Source organism: Phascolarctos cinereus, unplaced genomic scaffold (genome assembly GCF_003287225.1).
Source record: "Phascolarctos cinereus isolate Bilbo 61053 unplaced genomic scaffold, phaCin_HiC Scaffold_5;HRSCAF=322, whole genome shotgun sequence".
In the NCBI taxonomy this organism is placed as follows: Eukaryota; Metazoa; Chordata; class Mammalia; order Diprotodontia; family Phascolarctidae; genus Phascolarctos; species Phascolarctos cinereus.
Genome location: NW_027555958.1, coordinates 230,441,096 through 230,459,403, shown reverse-complemented (window position 1 = coordinate 230,459,403; position 18,308 = coordinate 230,441,096). Strand labels below are relative to the sequence as shown.

Sequence of the window (18,308 nt, the reverse complement as noted above, 5' to 3'; positions counted from 1 at the left end):
TGAATCCTTGTCTTGTGAAGTTTCTTGGAGAGAAAAGTTGCTAAACTGTGTAGAAATTTTCCACTGTTAACAACCAAATGAGATAGTCTAGAATGAGATTTCTTTTGTCAGCTTTCTAAGTTTTCAATTTTGTCTGTCCCAAATGATTTGGCAACATTGTGACCTTGGCAAGTCATAAAGAAATATTTCTCAAATCTTACTTCCATACTTCAAGGCCCTGTGATGGTTGCATGTCTCTCCCCCCCTCCCCATTTAGATGCTCCTTCCACCAGTGACAACTACAAGTCCTTGATACCTTAATAAATGCTCTTCATGAGTTGCTACGGCTAAAGACAATTCATCACCTGGTAGCCAGTCTTCTGGTGATGAGCCTGTCCACACTTAGCTAAACTTATCCTTAAAGGAGAGGGATTCAGGCTATCTATTATATCTTGAAGCCCTTTAAGCTTGTAGGCCTCTGCCTAACCCTGTGTTTTGTAGAAGTCAGTATCACCTTTGTCAGCATCAGGGAATAGGGTTTAATGGAGCCTACTTGCTCATTACTGAAAAAGTGCTGTACTTGATTTATTACTTATTAAAATGTTATTCTTATTACTAATTAAAATTTATTACAGATCTTAAACCAGAAAGGGTACAACTAATATGGAATTTTAACAGTTTTAGACAAAGCAGTTATTTAGTTATCCACATATCCCAATAGTATTTCCAAGTTAATTTTTCTAAGACCTTAAATTACTTAATTTTCTCAGTTACCCTGACTTTTTCTGAGTCTCAGTTACTTTATCTCTAAGATTATTACTACAGTAGTATACTATGATTATATAGCTCATTATATAATGTTTGTCAGATCATGCCACCCAGTGATAAGGTTGAATGAAATTGAATTTTGCCTGTGCCCTATGGGATCAGTCTCATCATGTTACATCTCATATGGTAAAGATCTGATAAAAAGTCATTAAGTATATAAGGTCCTGTCCGTGAAGACCAACATTAAAGGGTATTTCATTTGCCACTCTCACATGGATACTGAATCCACTGATTCATTCATTAAGAAATATTTACTGAATGTCTTCTGTACAAGGGACAAATGAAATACAAGTGTGAAAGATGGTTTTGAGTTTTCATCTTACAGGTTTATATTTACAATCTTATATATACTGGCCAAGCTGGGTTAATCACCTGTGTAATTCTTCCTTATTGAACCTGTGGATTTCAACTTTGATGATCTCAAATGAAATCTTAAATCTTGGCCTCATGTCTCATTCACCTGGATTTTTCTACTAAGTCCTAAGATAGTGAGGGTCACCTGACCTCTAACTACATCAGTTCCATTCTATATGACTGTACAGAATTTTAACTCCCCTCTTTACAACTCAGCCAGTCCCAGCTCTCTCTTTTTTCCCCTTCCTGATTCTTGACATCATCTAGCATTCACCTCTTTACTTCCTTAGGTTATTAGCCTTACTGGTTTAGGGCTGCAAAAGGGTGCAACCTTTGCTAAATAGACTCTCTGTCTTTCTACCACTTTAAAAAACAAAGACCTATTTTAAATATCACTTGACTTCATAGCTTTGTTTTTTTCTGTCATTCTTTTCCTTAATCTTGTAATTCTTGGGTGTCCTGACAAATACTGTGCTAAAAAATCATATGTGTAATATATAACATTGAAAAGTATTCTAAAGCCATTTTTATATGTCTCCAATTAAGCTTCACCCTGTAAGAGCACAGACTGTCTCCTATTTTTTATATCCTTGTCATACGGGGCATATGGTAAATGATGACTCTCTGACTTTTGAATACTAAAGTGGCTACTTAGATGGCTTTTGAAAATCTCAAAAAACTACTCATTTTCAAGCAACCAAATGACCATTAACTCACTATGTGACAGAAACAGATTCCCATCTGAACAAGTCTTTCCTGGTGTAGGCTGGGGTACAGGTGACCAGTGATCCTGGGGAGCTACCAATTTGGCCTGTGTCTAGAAAGTCTGGGAGACTGGTCTACTTTGATCTAAGATCCATGCTGGATCCCCTGCAGAACAACTACTGGGAGCTCCCAGAACTGACTTGGTTCCCATGGTCCTTAGAACTGGGGAGGACTTTTGACTGACTTCTGGACAATTGTACACATCTACAGGTCAGGAGTGGGCCAGCCTTGAATGACTACTTTGTGCTTCTGCCTCAAAAAATGGACATGAGTAGCTCTGAGTTAATTTATACTATGTAAAGCTTATTATATTTTACCAATCAATGAAAGGAGTAAAAAATATTTGAATGCTGCATTTTAGATACCATTACCATAGAAACAAAGTTAGCAGAATTTAAAAAATCAACAACTTAGCCTTTCAAGTTCTTTGTGAAATAGTATGGCTATTTTATTCATTCATACACATGGAACAGTAAGATGGATTTTAAAATGTTTTTGTGTAGCTATTCTAATGGAATAAATAGTTCTTTAACTCCCAATATTTGGTTTGGATATTACCTGTAGAAGATTTTATATAATGTACATAAATTATGGCCAATACTTTCGTGTAGCAGCAAAATATGGCTGTTTTCCCATGTTTTTTGTAATTAAAGATTTGTAATTTAGAGATTTGTAATTAAAATGTTTCAATATGTGAATGTGTTAAAGAGAGGTGGCATGTAACCTTCTTTGTGTTCTTTCAGAATGCTGATCCTAAGTCATCCCTCAAAGGTGTGAGCAGCCAGCTTGGAGAAGGAACTAGTGATGGACTCCCACTTTCAAGTAGCCTTCAGTTTCTTGAAGATGAGCTGGAATCCTCTCCTCTTCCTGACCTCAGTGAGGACCAACCTTTTGACATTCTCCAGAAGTCCTTGCAAGAGGCCAATATCACTGAACAGACTTTGGCAGAAGAGGCTTATTTGGACGCCAGTATAAGTTCTAGCCAACAGTTTGCACAAGCTCCACTTCATCCTTCTTCATCAGCATCCTTTACTCAGGCTTCTAATGTTTCTAATTACTCAGGTCAGACGCTGCAGCCTATAGGAGTGACTCACGTGCCTGTCGGAGCATCGTTTGCAAGCAATACAGTGGGTGTGCAGCATGGCTTCATGCAGCATGTGGGGATCAGCGTGCCCAGCCAGCATTTGTCTAATAGCAGTCAGATTAGTGGTTCTGGTCAAATACAACTCATTGGTTCATTTAGCAATCAGCCTTCCATGATGACCATTAATAACCTTGATGGATCTCAGATCATATTGAAAGGCAGTGGGCAGCAAGCATCCACAAATATGAGTAGTGGACTCCTGGTTCATAGACAGACTCCTAATGGCAATTCGTTGTTTGGAAACTCCAGTTCAAGTCCAGTAGCACAGCCTGTAACTGTTCCATTTAACAGCACAAATTTTCAGACATCTTTACCTGTGCATAACATTATCATACAGAGGGGCCTTGCACCAAATTCAAATAAAGTCCCAATTAATATCCAACCAAAGCCTATTCAAATGGGTCAGCAAAACACATACAATGTGAACAATTTGGGAATTCAACAGCACCATGTGCAACAAGGGATTCCTTTTGCCCCCACAAGCTCACCCCAGGGCTCAGTAGTGGGTCCACATATGTCTGTGAACATTGTGAATCAACAGAACACAAGAAAATCAGTTGCCTCACAAGCAGTGAACAGCACGGGGGGTAGTATTGTCATCCACTCACCCATGGCACAGCCTCATGCACCCCAAAGTCAGTTCCTTATTCCCACAAGCCTTTCTGTCAATTCAAACTCAGTACACCATGTCCAGACCATCAATGGGCAACTTCTTCAGACTCAGCCTTCCCAGCTGGTGTCTGGTCAAGTGGCTTCCGAGCATGTCATGTTGAACAGGGGTTCCTCTAATATGCTTAGGACCAACCCATCATATTCGGGGCAGATGCTAAACAACCAGAATACTGCTGTCCAACTCGTGTCTGGGCAGACATTTACAGCATCTGGTAACCAAGTGATAGTCAATCACACACCTTCTCAGATTGTTGGTGGACAGATGCCCTTGCAGCAGGCATCGCCAACCGTGTTACATTTATCGCCTGGCCAGAGCAACGTCTCTCAAGGAAGGCCAGGCTTCCCAGGACAGTCTGCTGTCACGAGTGTCTCTGCCCCTGGTCGATTCACAGTTGTCAGCTCCTCCAGCACAGCCCTTCCTAATCTTGGACCCTCAGTCCAGTCGGCAACATCAGCAACAAACTTTAATGGAGACCAGCTACCCCAGCCCAACCGGACTCCGGGGCCAGCCAGTGTTGTGTCTCATCGTCTTCCAGTTTCCTCATCCAAATGTAGTGGCACCTTCAGTAGCACCCCAGGAGTAGGGACCCAGCCCCAGGTCCCCTTTTGCCAGGTACGAGTCACTGTCTGGTGCAGGAGATAAGTAGTATAGGTAACCAAGTTGTGAATGACAGCTTGACCCTGACCTCTGTGCAGTGAATAGAATATGGCTTTGATTCCCAGATATTTAGATGATATAGGCTTACATTAGTTGAGAGTATTTTGTTTGTTTTTCTTTTGTGTTTAATTAAAATTGCTTTGGACTTAAGGTCTTTAGGGCAGAAATGGGAAGAGCAGAAAGGAAGTTTTTGACAATCTTTATGGCTAACCAAGGGAGGTACTGGGTACAAGAACCAAAAGATAGTCAGGGGCCTGGTGATAGAATTAATTGAGTATTTATTAAGCACCTGTTATGTGCCAAGTACTCTTTTAGGTGCTGAGAATATAAGTATATAAGTGAAATAATTCCTACTCACAGAGAACTTAAATTTTCTAGTGGGCAAGATAATGAGTACATATAAAAATATATACGGCATAAGAATAAAGTTAGTAAATACAAATGTATATAAAGTAGTTAAATGCCGAGTAATTTGGAAATGAAAGAACTAGCAGTTGCAGCAGCTCAGGAAGGTTTCAGGAAGAAGATAGTGCCAAGTGGCATCTTAAAGGAAAAGAAGGAGTTCAGTTAGAGGTAAGAAAAGAGTATATTATAAGCATCAGGGGAGACCATTAGAAAGGCACAGATGTGGCTGATGAAGTGTCACGTGTGAAGAATAAGAGGCTGGCTTAGCTGGATTGCAGAGTACCCGATAGGAAACAACTGTGTGCAGTGAGGCTGGAAAGATAGGCTGGAGACAGATTGTGTAGGGCATTAAAAGCTAATCATAGGAGTTTGATTTTTATCCTCAAGGTAGTAAGAAGCTACTGGAGTTTGTTGAGTATAGAGTCACATGGTCAGATTTATATTTAAGGAAAAATACTTTAGCAGCAGTGTGTAGGGATGGGATGGCCTGGAGTGAAGAGAGACTTGAGGCAGGGAGACCAAGTAGAAGGCTGTTAAAATAATATAGAAGTGATGAGGGCCTGAACTAAGCTTTCTAAATGAAGAGAGGGGGTCAGCTGCAAGAGATGATATGGAGATGGAAAAAGCAAGATTTGGCAACGAGTTGAATGTGTGGGATGAGAGAGAGTAAGCAGTATGTGTAGTAGTTAAAGTTAAAGTCGATATTACCAACTTGAGGTTCTGAAAGGACAGTGGTGCCTTTGACAAAAATAAGGAAATTTGGAGGAGGATAAGAAGTTGAGTTTTAGGCATGTTGAATTTAAGTCATCTCTGGGACATCCAGTTTGAAATGTCCAGTAGGCAACTGGTGATCAGGGATTAAAGGGCACTGGAGTAATGGGCTGGATATATAGCTATGGTGATCATCTGCACAGAGATGAAAATTCCTCCAGTGGAAGCCGATCAGGTCAGCAAGAGAGTGCATCTACAGAGAGAAGAGGGCACAGGCTAGAATCGTGGGGAATTCCCACATTAGAGCATGTGATGTGGACAACAGGCCAGCAAAGGAGACCAAGGAAGGATCAGTCAGGTGGGCAAAGAGCAAAGGGATCTAGATGCAGAAACTCTGCTGTTGGATTGTGCTATGAAAATGTGCCCTGCCCTCCTCATGTACTATGTTCTGGTGAACTTTTGGAATTAGTCTGGCTGGACTGAGATCCCACAGGTGAAAAGGTCTTTTGATTTAATACACTGCCTCCATGAAGTTCCGTACCTTAATCATTTGTGATGGATGGTTACTGATCCTTTGAAAGCTTTCCAGAGAGGAGAACTCAGAAACTTGTTACTGTATTAAATTCTTATGGCAGGAAGTTCTTCCTTTAATCAAACCCATTGTTGTAATTTAAGCCCATTTCTCTCATTCATTGGAGACATATAGTGAAATTCAGTGAATGATATTACAATAAAACTGTAACATTAACTGGAATGCTCAGTGACTGGAGTGTTCTAGTTAAGTCGATGTTTTAGTTAAAAAAGGGTAACAAAAAAACCCGTTTTAACAGTCTTTCTAAACTATATTAGTTCAGTTTTCTGTCTTACCATAGTGCTTATATGCACAAGACAATTGAACCTTCAATGATTAAGAATCTTGCAAAAATGATCATTTTTCTGGACATCTATTTTCTGGGGCTGGGAGAAGTAAGCATTTATATAATGTCCGCTGTGTGTGCCAAGAATCATGTTAGGCAACAAATCTCATTTCATCCTCACAACCTTGCAATGAAGGTATATTATTATCCCCCTTTTTACAATTGAGAAAACTGAGGGAAACAAGCTAAATAACTTGCTCGGGGTCACACAGCCAGTAAGTGTCCGAGGTCACAAGTGAACTTAGGTCTTCCTGACTCCAGGCCCAGTACTGTACCCACTATGCCACCTAGCTTCCTCCATAGTAGCTGTTCTAAAATTTCCCCTCTATTCCCTAGTTCCAGCCCCCAGCCACTCAGTAAATGATCTTTCCTTTTAATTTTCCTGAGTTCAAGACTACTGGTTATAAACTACTTTACCTAACAAATCTTAGCATATCTTTATGCCCATCTTCTTAACCTCCTAGTTTTTAAGGAAAATGTATCCCTCATTTCTAACGTAAACACTTCCATCAAGTCCCTAGATCACATCATTTTCTGACTTACCTCTTTCTTTTCCAGCATATTTAATTTCTCCCTTTTCCTAACCTCCTTCCCTTTTGCCTTCAAAAAGTCAACACTTTTTTTTTACCTGAACTGCCAGATTCAGATTCCCTTTGTCCTCTATTTCACTATAAAGCTTAAAAGAGGATTTCTATAAAACTTGTTGCTTCCATCCTCCCTACCCATTTTCTCCTTTTAATGAGCCAGAGTCTGAAAAATTGCCAGTGACTTTTTTCCCTCCAAATTCAGTAGTTTTTCCTTCATCCTTAACATCTCTGTAACTTTTGACACATACACATATAAATGACATCTCACACACACACACACACACACACACACACACACACCCCCTCCCTTTAGCCATTCCCCAGTCTAAGCGTACCTACTCTGTTTCCAATTATTTGGTAGCATGAAAACTGCCATACCTTTCTTTCTACCTCTGACCTCCTTGGGTTACATACCCATCCAGGTACTTTTTCGAAAACAATAAATTATATAATTTAACTCAGGTTCAGAACTTTCCAGTGACTTCCCATTTACCTACAAATTAGAAAACAAATTTCTCTGCAAATAGAAAATCTGGCCCCACCCTATCAAACCCTGTCTGCTGTTGTCCACCAGCACACTTAGCCAAGGTGATCATTTCTTTGACTCCCCAAAACTATATTTACTCTAGACTTAAGGTTTTTCTGATATAATTCCCTTAACTCCTTGTGGCTGGTTCAAGTCTCAACTCAGGAGACTCTTTGCAGCAGGCTTTTCCCTATCTTGAAAGCTGCTAGTACATATCCCTCTGGGATTACCTCCTGTCTACTCTGTATATATCTTGTATTTACCTAGTTACATCTCCTTCATTAGAATGTGACCCTCCTTGAGGGCTGGAACTAGTTTTGCCTTTTTTTTTTATTTTTTTTTTAAGACAATTGGGGTTAAGTGACTTGCCCAGGGTCATACAGCTAGTAAGTGTCAAGTATTTGGTCTGAGGCTAGACCGATGCTCTATCCACTGCGCCACCTAGCAGCCCCCCTTTTTTTTTCCTTTAATCTCTGGTGATTGGCATACTGCTTGGAGCCTAGTAAGCTTTAATTTAATAAATGGTGTTTTGTTTTGTTTTTTAATAAATTGACTATAAAGCCCAGGAGGGCAAAGATCATATATCTTACTAAGTACCTATTAGGTACTCTCATAAGTGATGGGGAAAATAAAAAGATAAATAAAATATAATCCCTGCCTTCATGGTGCTTACTTACAGTCTAGCTAGGAGGTAAAAGATGGACATAAAATATTGTAAAGTAAAACATAAATGCATTGTATCCTCTGAGTCCCACCACTTCATACTGGTTGCTTTACTGGTTGCCTTCTCCTCCCCCTTTCTAGCTACATACCCTCTGCCTAACATCTATCCCTAGGCTCGACCCTGAGAGAATTGATTATTAATAACCAATGATTTGGGGAGATCCAGAGTTCCCCTTTTTCTGTAGCCCTTATTTCAAAGTTCAGTCTCTTGAAAAGCATGACTGATAATGAGATTGAATTAATTCTCCTCAATCTTGGTCAGATTCCACCCAACCTTGCAAGGAATTTAATCTAAGGTTGGGAAGCCTATTGTGTTCACTCAGGTTTGGGTAGGGAAAAATTCTTTGATTAGATTGCCCAAAGCTGAGGGTGGCCTGGGTGGCCAAGAGTGGCATAATGTTACTGTCTCAGCCCCTCACGGTAGTGAGACAACTTCTCGTGGTAATATTCATTCTCTCATTGTTCACCAGTCAAAGTTGATTGCTATTCTCTGGAACACTCACTTTTCCAAGGGCATATAAGCTGTGAGCCTGCCACCATGATTGTCTTTAGCATTCAACAGTGCCACTGACCTCTTTTATTAAAATGCTAGCATTATTAATAAAATTATTACCCAGAAATTGTCTCTCCAGCCTTTTAAATGTCATAACCCCTACTTTAACTCAGTCCTCAGTGATTAAGATACTCCAATCCTTTCCCATCATCCCCATCCCAACGATGGGTTTTTTTTATTTTCATCCTCCTCACTTATTTCCATCCTTCTCAACTGAACCTTCCCCCCCCCATCTCCCACTCTAAGACTACTCATCTCTTCCACTATGCCCTCTGAAATGCATGACCCATGGGTCATAAAATAATAGCATTTATATAACATTTTAAGGTTTGCAAAACACTTTACAAATATCTAATTTATCCTCATAACCACCCTGTTATCCCCATTTTATAAATGGGGAAACTGAGGCAGTCAGAACTTAAGTGACTTGCCCAGAGTACACAGTTAAGAAAGTGGCTGAAGGTAGATTTGAACTCAGATCTTCCTGACTCGAAGTCCAGCCCTCTTATCTACTACACCACCTACCAAGTCTATGGGTTACGAACTTGCTTTCTTCTTAAACCTTTTCCTTTTTCACTTCTTCTATCTTCTTGCCTTCACTGAGACCTAGTTCCTTTTAAAGACTCCCTGGCCACCCCTTTACAAAACTAACAGCACTTTTACTCACTGGTCATGGTAGGAAGTTGGAATATTCCTTCTCCTACCATCTTCACTCAGTAACCTCTCAAATTATCTCCAATTTGTCCTGTCTGTATCTTTTTTTTGGTACATCGTTATTTCATGTGGCCTCCCCCCTTTAGACTGTGAGCTTCTTGAGGGAAGGTGCTATCTTTTGCCTCTCTGTATCCCCAGTGCTGCTTACCACAAGTCAGGTACATAAATGATAAATGCCTGCTGGTTTATTGATTTGGTATTAGAAATACAAAGGACTATCCGTGAGCAGTACTTTTAATAATAGTTGAACTAGAAAACCTTTGAGTCCCTTCTAACCGTAGTTCCAAGATTCTTTTAAGATCATTTCTGAACAGGAAGATAAGGTTTTGTGGAGAAGGTAGAATTAGAGCTGAGCCTTGAACAGCTGGGAAGATTTCACTTGTTAGGGATGAGGGTGAGGATCTTCTGGAATAAAGAATAGCATAAACAAATGCATGAAGTCTGTAAAACAAGGGATGTTGTCAAAGGATAGTATGTAATTAAAGTTTGACTGGAGTGTCAGGTATGTAGAAGAGGCCAGGGTGTAGTGTCTGTTGAGCATGGGAAAGGTAGGTTAGACCAGCATAAAGCTACTATGTACAGTTAGTACCCAGTGAATAATTACTGTAGGCATTTTTTTTGTAAATGTCTCAGTTTCTCAGAGCATATTGTAGGGAGGAAAATCTGGTTATTAATCATTTTGGTTTGTTGGATTCTACTTAACCAGGTTTTATTCTATATGTATCATGGAATTTTGAGGGCTCTTCAGAGACTGAAAGTCACTTGTTCTAATGTGAGAGGATGTCTCTTAGCCAGGTCTTAGAGAGGGAAGAAATTTGCTGAGTCTGTAAAGCAAACTATTTTAATGTTAGCAGTTTGTAGAAAATACATGTAGGTTTAAGTATCTCCTCTAAGTGAGCTTTAAATCTATGATCTTATAAAAGTCAGAGAATGATAATTTATATTATCAGAATTGGAAATACCATATATAAAGGACCCAAAAAAATTTCCTGGAGTGAGAGTAGATTGGCTATTCTTTGGAGTATAAAGGAGGAGAGAACAGGTGTGTCAGGGATAGGTAAGGCTGCTGCCGCCAAAGAAAGAATCGGAGTGACTGAGAGCAGTTCTCCAAAGAACATCTACACATAGCGTATGACTGAGAGCAATACTAGGTATCAGTACTGAGACACTGAGTATCTACACATAGAGTATGCTAGAATATGTAAGGGGGGGGTGTTTTCTTAGGCCTTAGATGTAAGGGAATGGACTACAGCTGTAAGAGAACAGGAAGGGAAGTTATATCCTACCCACTGATGCTGTGGAGGGAAAGAAAAGACCTCTACCTATCATACAAAGTTCTGAACTACTACCTCTTCCCTCCTCTCTTTTTTAAGATTGTTTTATTGATGCCTTTTGTTTTTATATTACAGGTTTGGTTGTTTGTTTTTAGAAATAATCCCATTTCTTTCCTGTCCTCCATTGTAGCAAAGAAAAACACTCAGTAGGTTTGCCCTGTCTAACGATGATAGACAAAACTGTGTACAGACTGCATTCTATCCTGGTGGTCTCTTGCCTCTCTGCTGAGAGAAAAGGGAGTTATGTTCACAGAATCACTGAATTTAAGAGTTGGAAGTGATTTCAGTGGCCACTGAGTCCAACTCATATCTGTTCTATTATTTGTACTCCAGGACTATTACTAATTTTTTATTTGCTCAGAGATTATCAGGGTTTCTTTTAGTGATCTTTTAGTTTACGTTGTTGTAACCATTGTCCTTACTGTTCTTCTGGTCCTGTTTCGGTTCTACAAACTCACATTTATTAGTTGATGTAAATCTTCCTGTGTTTCTGAGTTCCTTGTATTTGTCATTTCTTATGGCAAAATAATATTCTGTTACATTCATATACCAGAGTTGGTTTAGGCTGTTTACTAATTGATGGACACCCTTGTTATTTCTATTTCTTTATTACCTTGAAAATTGTTACTATATTGTTGTTTTTTAATCTAAGGCACTGGCATATCAGGTAAGACTATAAAGTAATAAGACTGGACTGGTAATTTCTTTCTCATTATATAACAAAGCTTTTGTAACAAATATGTGTAGTCAAACAAAACAAATACCCATATTGACTTTGTCTAAAAATGTATATCTCATTCTGCGACCGAATTCATCCCCTCTCTGTTGGAAGAGGCACATGCTTCATCACTGGTCTTCTGGAATCATGGTTGGTCATTGCATTGACCGAAGTGCTTAAATCTTCTAAAGTTGTTCTTTTTTCAGTGTTCTTGTTATTGCATAAATTGTTCTCCTGGTTCTACTCACTTCACACTGCCTCAGTCATATAAGTCTTCCCAGGATTACCTGAAACTATCCCCTTTGTCATTACTTATAGCACAATAGTATTCCATCACATTCATATACCTTAATTTATTCAGCTGTTCCTCAGTTGATTCCCATCTTGCTTTTAAAAAGATTCCCATACCCATCTATCTGGGATGACATAGGTATGAGTCTATTATAAGCAAGAGGATTATTCACAGGCTAACTCCGGTTAACCCCAACCTTCCTCCCGCCTTCTGTTGTGCAAGGAGGGAAAATGAAAAGAATTTGAGATTGTTTAAGGGAAATGACTGAACTAAAGTAACTAAAACACAGCTAACTCCCTTAATGATTTGCAGTACTGGAGGGGTCTCATTGTCATAGATGATTCAGAGTGGGGGATAATCAAAAAGTCATTTCTGTTCAGCTTTAGGAATGAATCATATAGAATCATAGACTTGTTTTATTTTCAGAGATTATCTCCTTATTGTACAAATAAGAAAGAAGGTGTTGGCATCAGTTTTTGCTGAAGCTGTTAAACGGAGAAGGCAGTGTGGTGTGTGAAAGGTGGCAAGCTGGCCTGAGGAATCAGGAAATCTTGAGTTCAAGGCTGGCGTGTGATACATACTGCCTTGTTTGACTCTGGGCAAATCACTGAAATCACAGTGCTCTAGGCAACTCTCTAAAAATATAACTTACAGAGCAATTGCTGATCTCTATTAATGGAGGGAATTTCCTTACCTGGAGCTCCTTATGCTAGTATTTCCTGATCTTATGCTGATTGTGAGGTGAGTCATCTCATAACTGTGCTGAGTAACCAGGATGGTAGATTTACTGCAGATGAAGCACTAAAAGAAAATAGAGTTTTTTGGTCAGTGAGTCATACAGACTTAGTTTTAGGGTTGTCAGATTCAGTTAAAGCACAGTGTGCAGGAATTCATTGTTTGTTGTCTTAATTCAAAGAAGAATTGGGTTTTGGATGTATATGAAATCACAGGGGATAAAAACCTTATAGTTATAATGACTGAATTCCTCTTGGATCTCAGTGACTTAGCCATGTTTACCATATGTGAAGCAGGACCCCAGGAGGGAGGATATTTGGATGTATTATTGTGGTGGCATGAAACTAACTAACTTCGATGAAGCATATCAGTGAATGTACCCCAGAGATTTGAGGAGAAGGAAATGTATTTATTAGAATTCTTCCTACATCAGGGGTTCTTAACCTTTTTTGTTATATCAGGGGACCCCTTTGGCAGTCTGGTGAAGCCTGTAGACTCATTATTTCAGAATAATGTTTTTAAATGCGTAAGATTATAAAGGAAACCAATTATATCAAAATACAGTCATTTAAATATATATATTTTTAAAGTTCACATATTCCAGGCTAAGAACCCCTGTCCTATGTAAAAGGAAAATAATACTATTTGTTTTCCATTTTTGTTTCTTTGATGTAACTTGAAGAAAATTCTTTAGGTTGAATTTTTAAGTTGTTAAAGGACTTGAGTCATTTGTTTATAACTAACCTGTTATGACTTTAAAATCTTTAAATTGACTTTTCCATCTTGATAATATTTTTCACAGGCTCAGAAAAAAAGCTTGAACCAGACTTCCCCCGTTTCAACTTCCAAGACCCCAGATGGCTTGAGACAAACGCAAATAACTGGTCTCTTGAGTAACCCATTGCCAGGTCAGGAGCCTCTCCTTATCTAATTTTTACTTTGCCTCCTGACATCCCAAGTCAGTTCCTGTTCCTCATCTCTGATCCTAAATGAAGTCTTTCCAGATTAACTTTACCCTGTTGTGATCACTCCTCTATTCTGTGACTCTCAACACTTTCATAGTTAGTCTATGTATTATTTAATGTATGTTGCTTTGGTAATTGTCCTCAGGTCTCTTCATTTGTGTGCATTTGATTCTCACACTTAGAATGACAACATGAGAACAGTTACCATGTTTCCTATTTATTTTGTGCTTCCTATTGTATCTTGTACAGAGTTCTAGAGACATTCTCAGTAAATGTTTAGTAATGTAAAAGGCAAAGCCCTAAAAATGTCCATTCAGATGCTACCATTTTTTTTATTCCCTTCCTCTCAGCTTTGTGGATACTCAGGTCCTCCAAAAGCCATTTGCTTCTGCCTCAAAGGAGGTGAAATTCCGGTGTTTAAATTGTCTTAGTGGATTCTGACAGTCACTTTGTCTGATCCCCAGGTCTAGCAGATCATTTCTTCTTGCTCTCCTCTCATCTTAGAATAATTAATTATCTATGATACAAGAATAATGGTTTACCATTTTGCTGCCTCTGATTAACATCATATGTTCACCGTTTTAATAGGACAAGATTCTGGAAGCAAAGTCATACAGCCACCCTTAGGAACACCACAGCCACAGCAGGAAAAAGGAGTGGGATCATCACCAGGACAGCAAAATGTACAGGTAGATGGCTATTGAAAGTAGCTTTTTCTTAGTATTTAGAGCAAAAGAATAAAAGTGTAACTGTGCCACTTCGCTGCTTGGGGTCTTGGTTGCATACTCAGGACAGAGCTCACCTCTTCTTGCACAAGGGATCTTACCATGGAATGCACACAGTGAAGTCTTTGGAAGATGGGTATCCCTGGTGGGCTCTCAGAGGTCAGCCAGCTGTTCTCTTTTGGTGTTAAAATGAAATGGATAATAATAACATCTAGCATGAACAAATGATTTACATAAAAGGCAACGTGGACTTGAAGCTGAAGGCCAGGGTATAAGAGCTGGATCTTCAATTTATTAGCAGTGTGACCCTAAGCCTCAACTTCCTCTTCTGTAAAATGAAGATAATACTTCCAATATATCCCTTGTAGGGTTGTTGTGAGAATAAAATAAAATTACATGAAAAAATAAAACTGTATAAAATACTATGTAAGGTCAGCTATTATTTCTTGTGATACCTCTCACCAATGTCTTAGCAAAAACAGTGCCCCTTCTTCCCATTCAGAATTTTTTTCCAAGTGGCCAACAGCATTTGACAGGATAGGTGATCAACATTATCCCAATGAAGTGGCCTGGGAACTGAAAAAGTTTGAATACTACTTTAAAAATTAATGGTCCAGAAGAGAAGAAGGAAGAAAAAAAAGAGAGAGAGGGGTTTTTTCAGCCTTATAATTTCCTTAAACATTTCTCCATCCCTTTAAATTGAAAAGTCTCCTGTGATGTAGGCTTGCCTGGTAGTGCCCAGTGAGGTGCTGTTCTTAGAACTAGGGACTCTGGTTCTCTCTTCCCACCCAGGCACAACAGAATCTGAATTTGCTTCCTAAACCACAGTAGTAATCTGTGCCAGGCTCACTCCTGGGCCGGGGGGCTAAGTGATCTGTTGATTTCTAATCTGTGGGGTTGTTACCTACAAACATAATGCCCTACATATTTTGTTACCCTGTAATAAGTTAACAACTGAGCCCTTCTAAAGAGTTGTGACTACATTCTGTGATCCCATAAGTATTTAAATGTAGTACCAAGTTGTTAAAACTGAATCTATAGAATTATTGCTCTTCTATTAGATGTTTTTTTCAATAAGGCATAATACTACCATTCCAGAAAATGCCTTTTATAGGTAGTTGAAAACATTTCTACTTTTAAAACTTTATTTTCCAAGTTTTCTGTAATCTGTTTTTTTCTACCGAAGGAAATAATCAGGAAATTTATTTTCCTCTAGGTGGATAGTCATACAGTGGGACAAAAGAGACCTGCTGCAAAACAGCTAACTAAAGGAGCTTTGTAAGTTAACTTCTGAAAAGTTGGATTTAATTTCAAATAATTTGTCTAGTTTTCCCAGTTTCTGTCATCAACTACAGAGGTCAAGTTAACGTCTTATGTAGATATATTTTGGGATTGTCTGATTCTGCATTAGCTTTTTCAAAAATTACATTTTTGTCTTTTCTAAAATGTACAGTTTCATTGATAATATCTTCCTTAGGGGGTGTTAGGATATCAAATGGTGTTTGTTGAATCTTGGAAAGTGATTAATCTCTTGGTGTTTACTCTTTTGTTCCTAAGGCTAATAGTTTGGGCTTGTAAAGTTCTTGTTGTTCTGAGGATCCCTCTTAAGCATGATTAGATAAACAAAGTTTAAGGTTAGAGCAAAAGTGTCAGCCCAGGTAACACCTGTTGATTTGCTTATTATAGGGTATGAATTTAGCCCTGTGTATATATTAGGCGTGTATCTAAACCCATGCAGATAGAGTTGGTTGGAGTACCATGTTTCTAGGAGACAAAGATCATTTGTTCATTTCTCCAGTGGGTCTTGAGAGACACAGGATAAATTCCCACCACCATCAGTTTGATTGCATTATACAGTATTGATCATGAGGGAGATACCAAACATCACCAATTGCCTACTTAATATTATGAGATGAATGGCCCAGCGACACCTCAAACTTAACACATCCATAACAAAATTCACAGTCTTTTTCCCAAACTCCCTTCCCTCCCCCTTTAAGCTTCCTTATTTTTTTGAAGACCTCACCATCCTTTGATTCTCCCCATATCAAATGTCTTAATGTCTTCAACTCTTAATTCTTCCTTAGCCCACATATTGAACTAGTTGCCAAATCTTTCATTTCTGCCTCCACTATCCTGTTCTCTTCATTCATACAACCACCACTTTAGTTCAGGCCCCTGTCCCTTTTACAGTGGTCTCCCTCCCTCAAACTCCTCCCCACTCTAATTCATCATCCAAATAGCTGCCAAAGTGATTTTCCTTGAACACCCAATCAAAACTTTGCCACTCCCTTGCTGCTCAGTAAACTCTGTTGACTTTCTTCTAGAGTGAAAATTAAATTCCTCTTTTTAGCTTTGGAAGCCCTTTCCATCCTGGCCTCAGCCTGTCTTTCCAGCCTCATCCTGCATTAGTCCCCTTCTATCATTCTGTGATCAGTCACAACTGGCCTGCTCTTTGTTCTTGCCACATGGTTCTCATCTCCTTTGTGCTTTTGGATCATCTCTCCCCATGCCTGGGAAGAACTCCCTCCTCACCTCTGCCTCGTACATTCCCTCTTGTCCTTCTAGACACAGTTCTGGCACTACCTGCTACACTAACTAAGCCTTTCCTGATCCCCTGATGTGCTCATGCCCTCCCTGCTAACTACCTGGTACTTAAATATTTTGTGTTTAGCTTAAGTATTCTGTAGATATTTATTTAGGGGTGTGTTGTTTTCCCCAGTAGAGATTGCTTGATTTTTTTTGTCTTTGTCTCCCCAATACCTAGTACAGTACCTGGAACATAGTGGGTGCTTAATAAATGCTTATTGATTGATTGATTATACAAGATAGTGGATGGATGGGTATAACCTCTCTCTACTATTAGAAAGACAACTCAGAAATCTAATATAATTTATGTACTGTTGTTATTCCTATTTTTTCTTATGTAAATGTGAGTGTGTGGTTAGGTTTCTCAAAGTAGTTCTGTGTTAATATTGGAAATTTATCTCTTAAAGTATTCTCCAGCAGTTACAGAAGGATCAAGCCCATGCTATGACGCCAGATAAAAGCCAGTTCAGGTCTCTAAATGATGCGGTCCAGAGGCTCCTTTCTTATCATGTGTGTCAGGGATCCCTGCCAACTGAAGAGGATTTGAAGAAAGGTAAATAGGCCTTCAGCCTAAGACAGCTCATTCAATGCCTGAGACCAATAGCATTTCTAAGAGGATGATTGAGAGTTTTAGAATGCAAATAAGAGAGCTTTCCTTTGAAAAATCCCAGCTGTCACTGACTTACTGCCTATGAGCAGCAGGAGGACAGTTATTAGCATCCATCTTAGTAAGAAATCTCTGGTATTCGTGAAGTGCCTCACCACATTCTTCCCATTGAAGGCCAAAAGGTAATATCTTCACCAAAAATGTCACTTTTGTGGTCAAATTCCTGAGCAGTAAAGCTAAATCATGAATTAAGCATCTGCCTGAAGATTTTACTTGACTGGTCATCATGCAAACACTAACCCCGTCCTTGCCCTTGGTGACCCATATTCTTGGCTGGATGCTTAAAAAGAATTACCTGAGGTCACGAATCCAGTCAAGCAAATCATTGAGCCAGAAGTAGAGCTGGGACCTTCTAGCAGAGCAGTACCAGCTCGGTATCTGGCCAAAGATTATATACTAGTTTCTCTGTCCCAGTGCGGTGCCAGCATCGTGCTTGCTTCCCCATCTTCATGTTCAGTCCTGACACTCCCATCAGCTGCTTAGGCTGCATCCCACCCACTTCCTCCCCTTTGTGAGTGTGCCTCCAGAGCCCTGACTCCATTTCATCCATGCTGCCTTATTTTCCTGTCCAGCTGTCCCTGACCCTTATCCCTTCTGGCTCTGCTCCACAGTATCAGGGCAGTGGTCACAGTGACCTCTGTTCTGCCTAAGGCAGGCATAGTACAAGGGAAAGAGCACTAGTTCTGGAGCAAGAGATCCTGGGTTCAAATCCCACCTCTGATCTTACTACTTGTGGGACTTTGGGCA

At 39.4% G+C, this 18,308-nt stretch overlaps 1 protein-coding gene across 4 annotated transcripts in view; it reads left to right on the top strand.

Annotated features, from left to right (window-relative positions):
• BICRAL (BICRA like chromatin remodeling complex associated protein) overlaps positions 1–18,308 on the top strand; it is a 103,966-nt gene that overhangs the window by 70,413 nt on the left and 15,245 nt on the right. For all 4 annotated transcript variants that reach the window (XM_020976805.2, XM_020976804.2, XM_020976806.2 and 1 more), the window contains exons 5-9: positions 2,670–4,355; positions 13,418–13,523; positions 14,169–14,269; positions 15,522–15,583; positions 17,302–17,447. In XM_020976805.2, the coding sequence (XP_020832464.1) occupies positions 2,670–4,355; positions 13,418–13,523; positions 14,169–14,269; positions 15,522–15,583; positions 17,302–17,447 (2,101 nt within the window). The remainder of the gene's footprint in view (positions 1–2,669; positions 4,356–13,417; positions 13,524–14,168; positions 14,270–15,521; positions 15,584–17,301; positions 17,448–18,308) is intronic.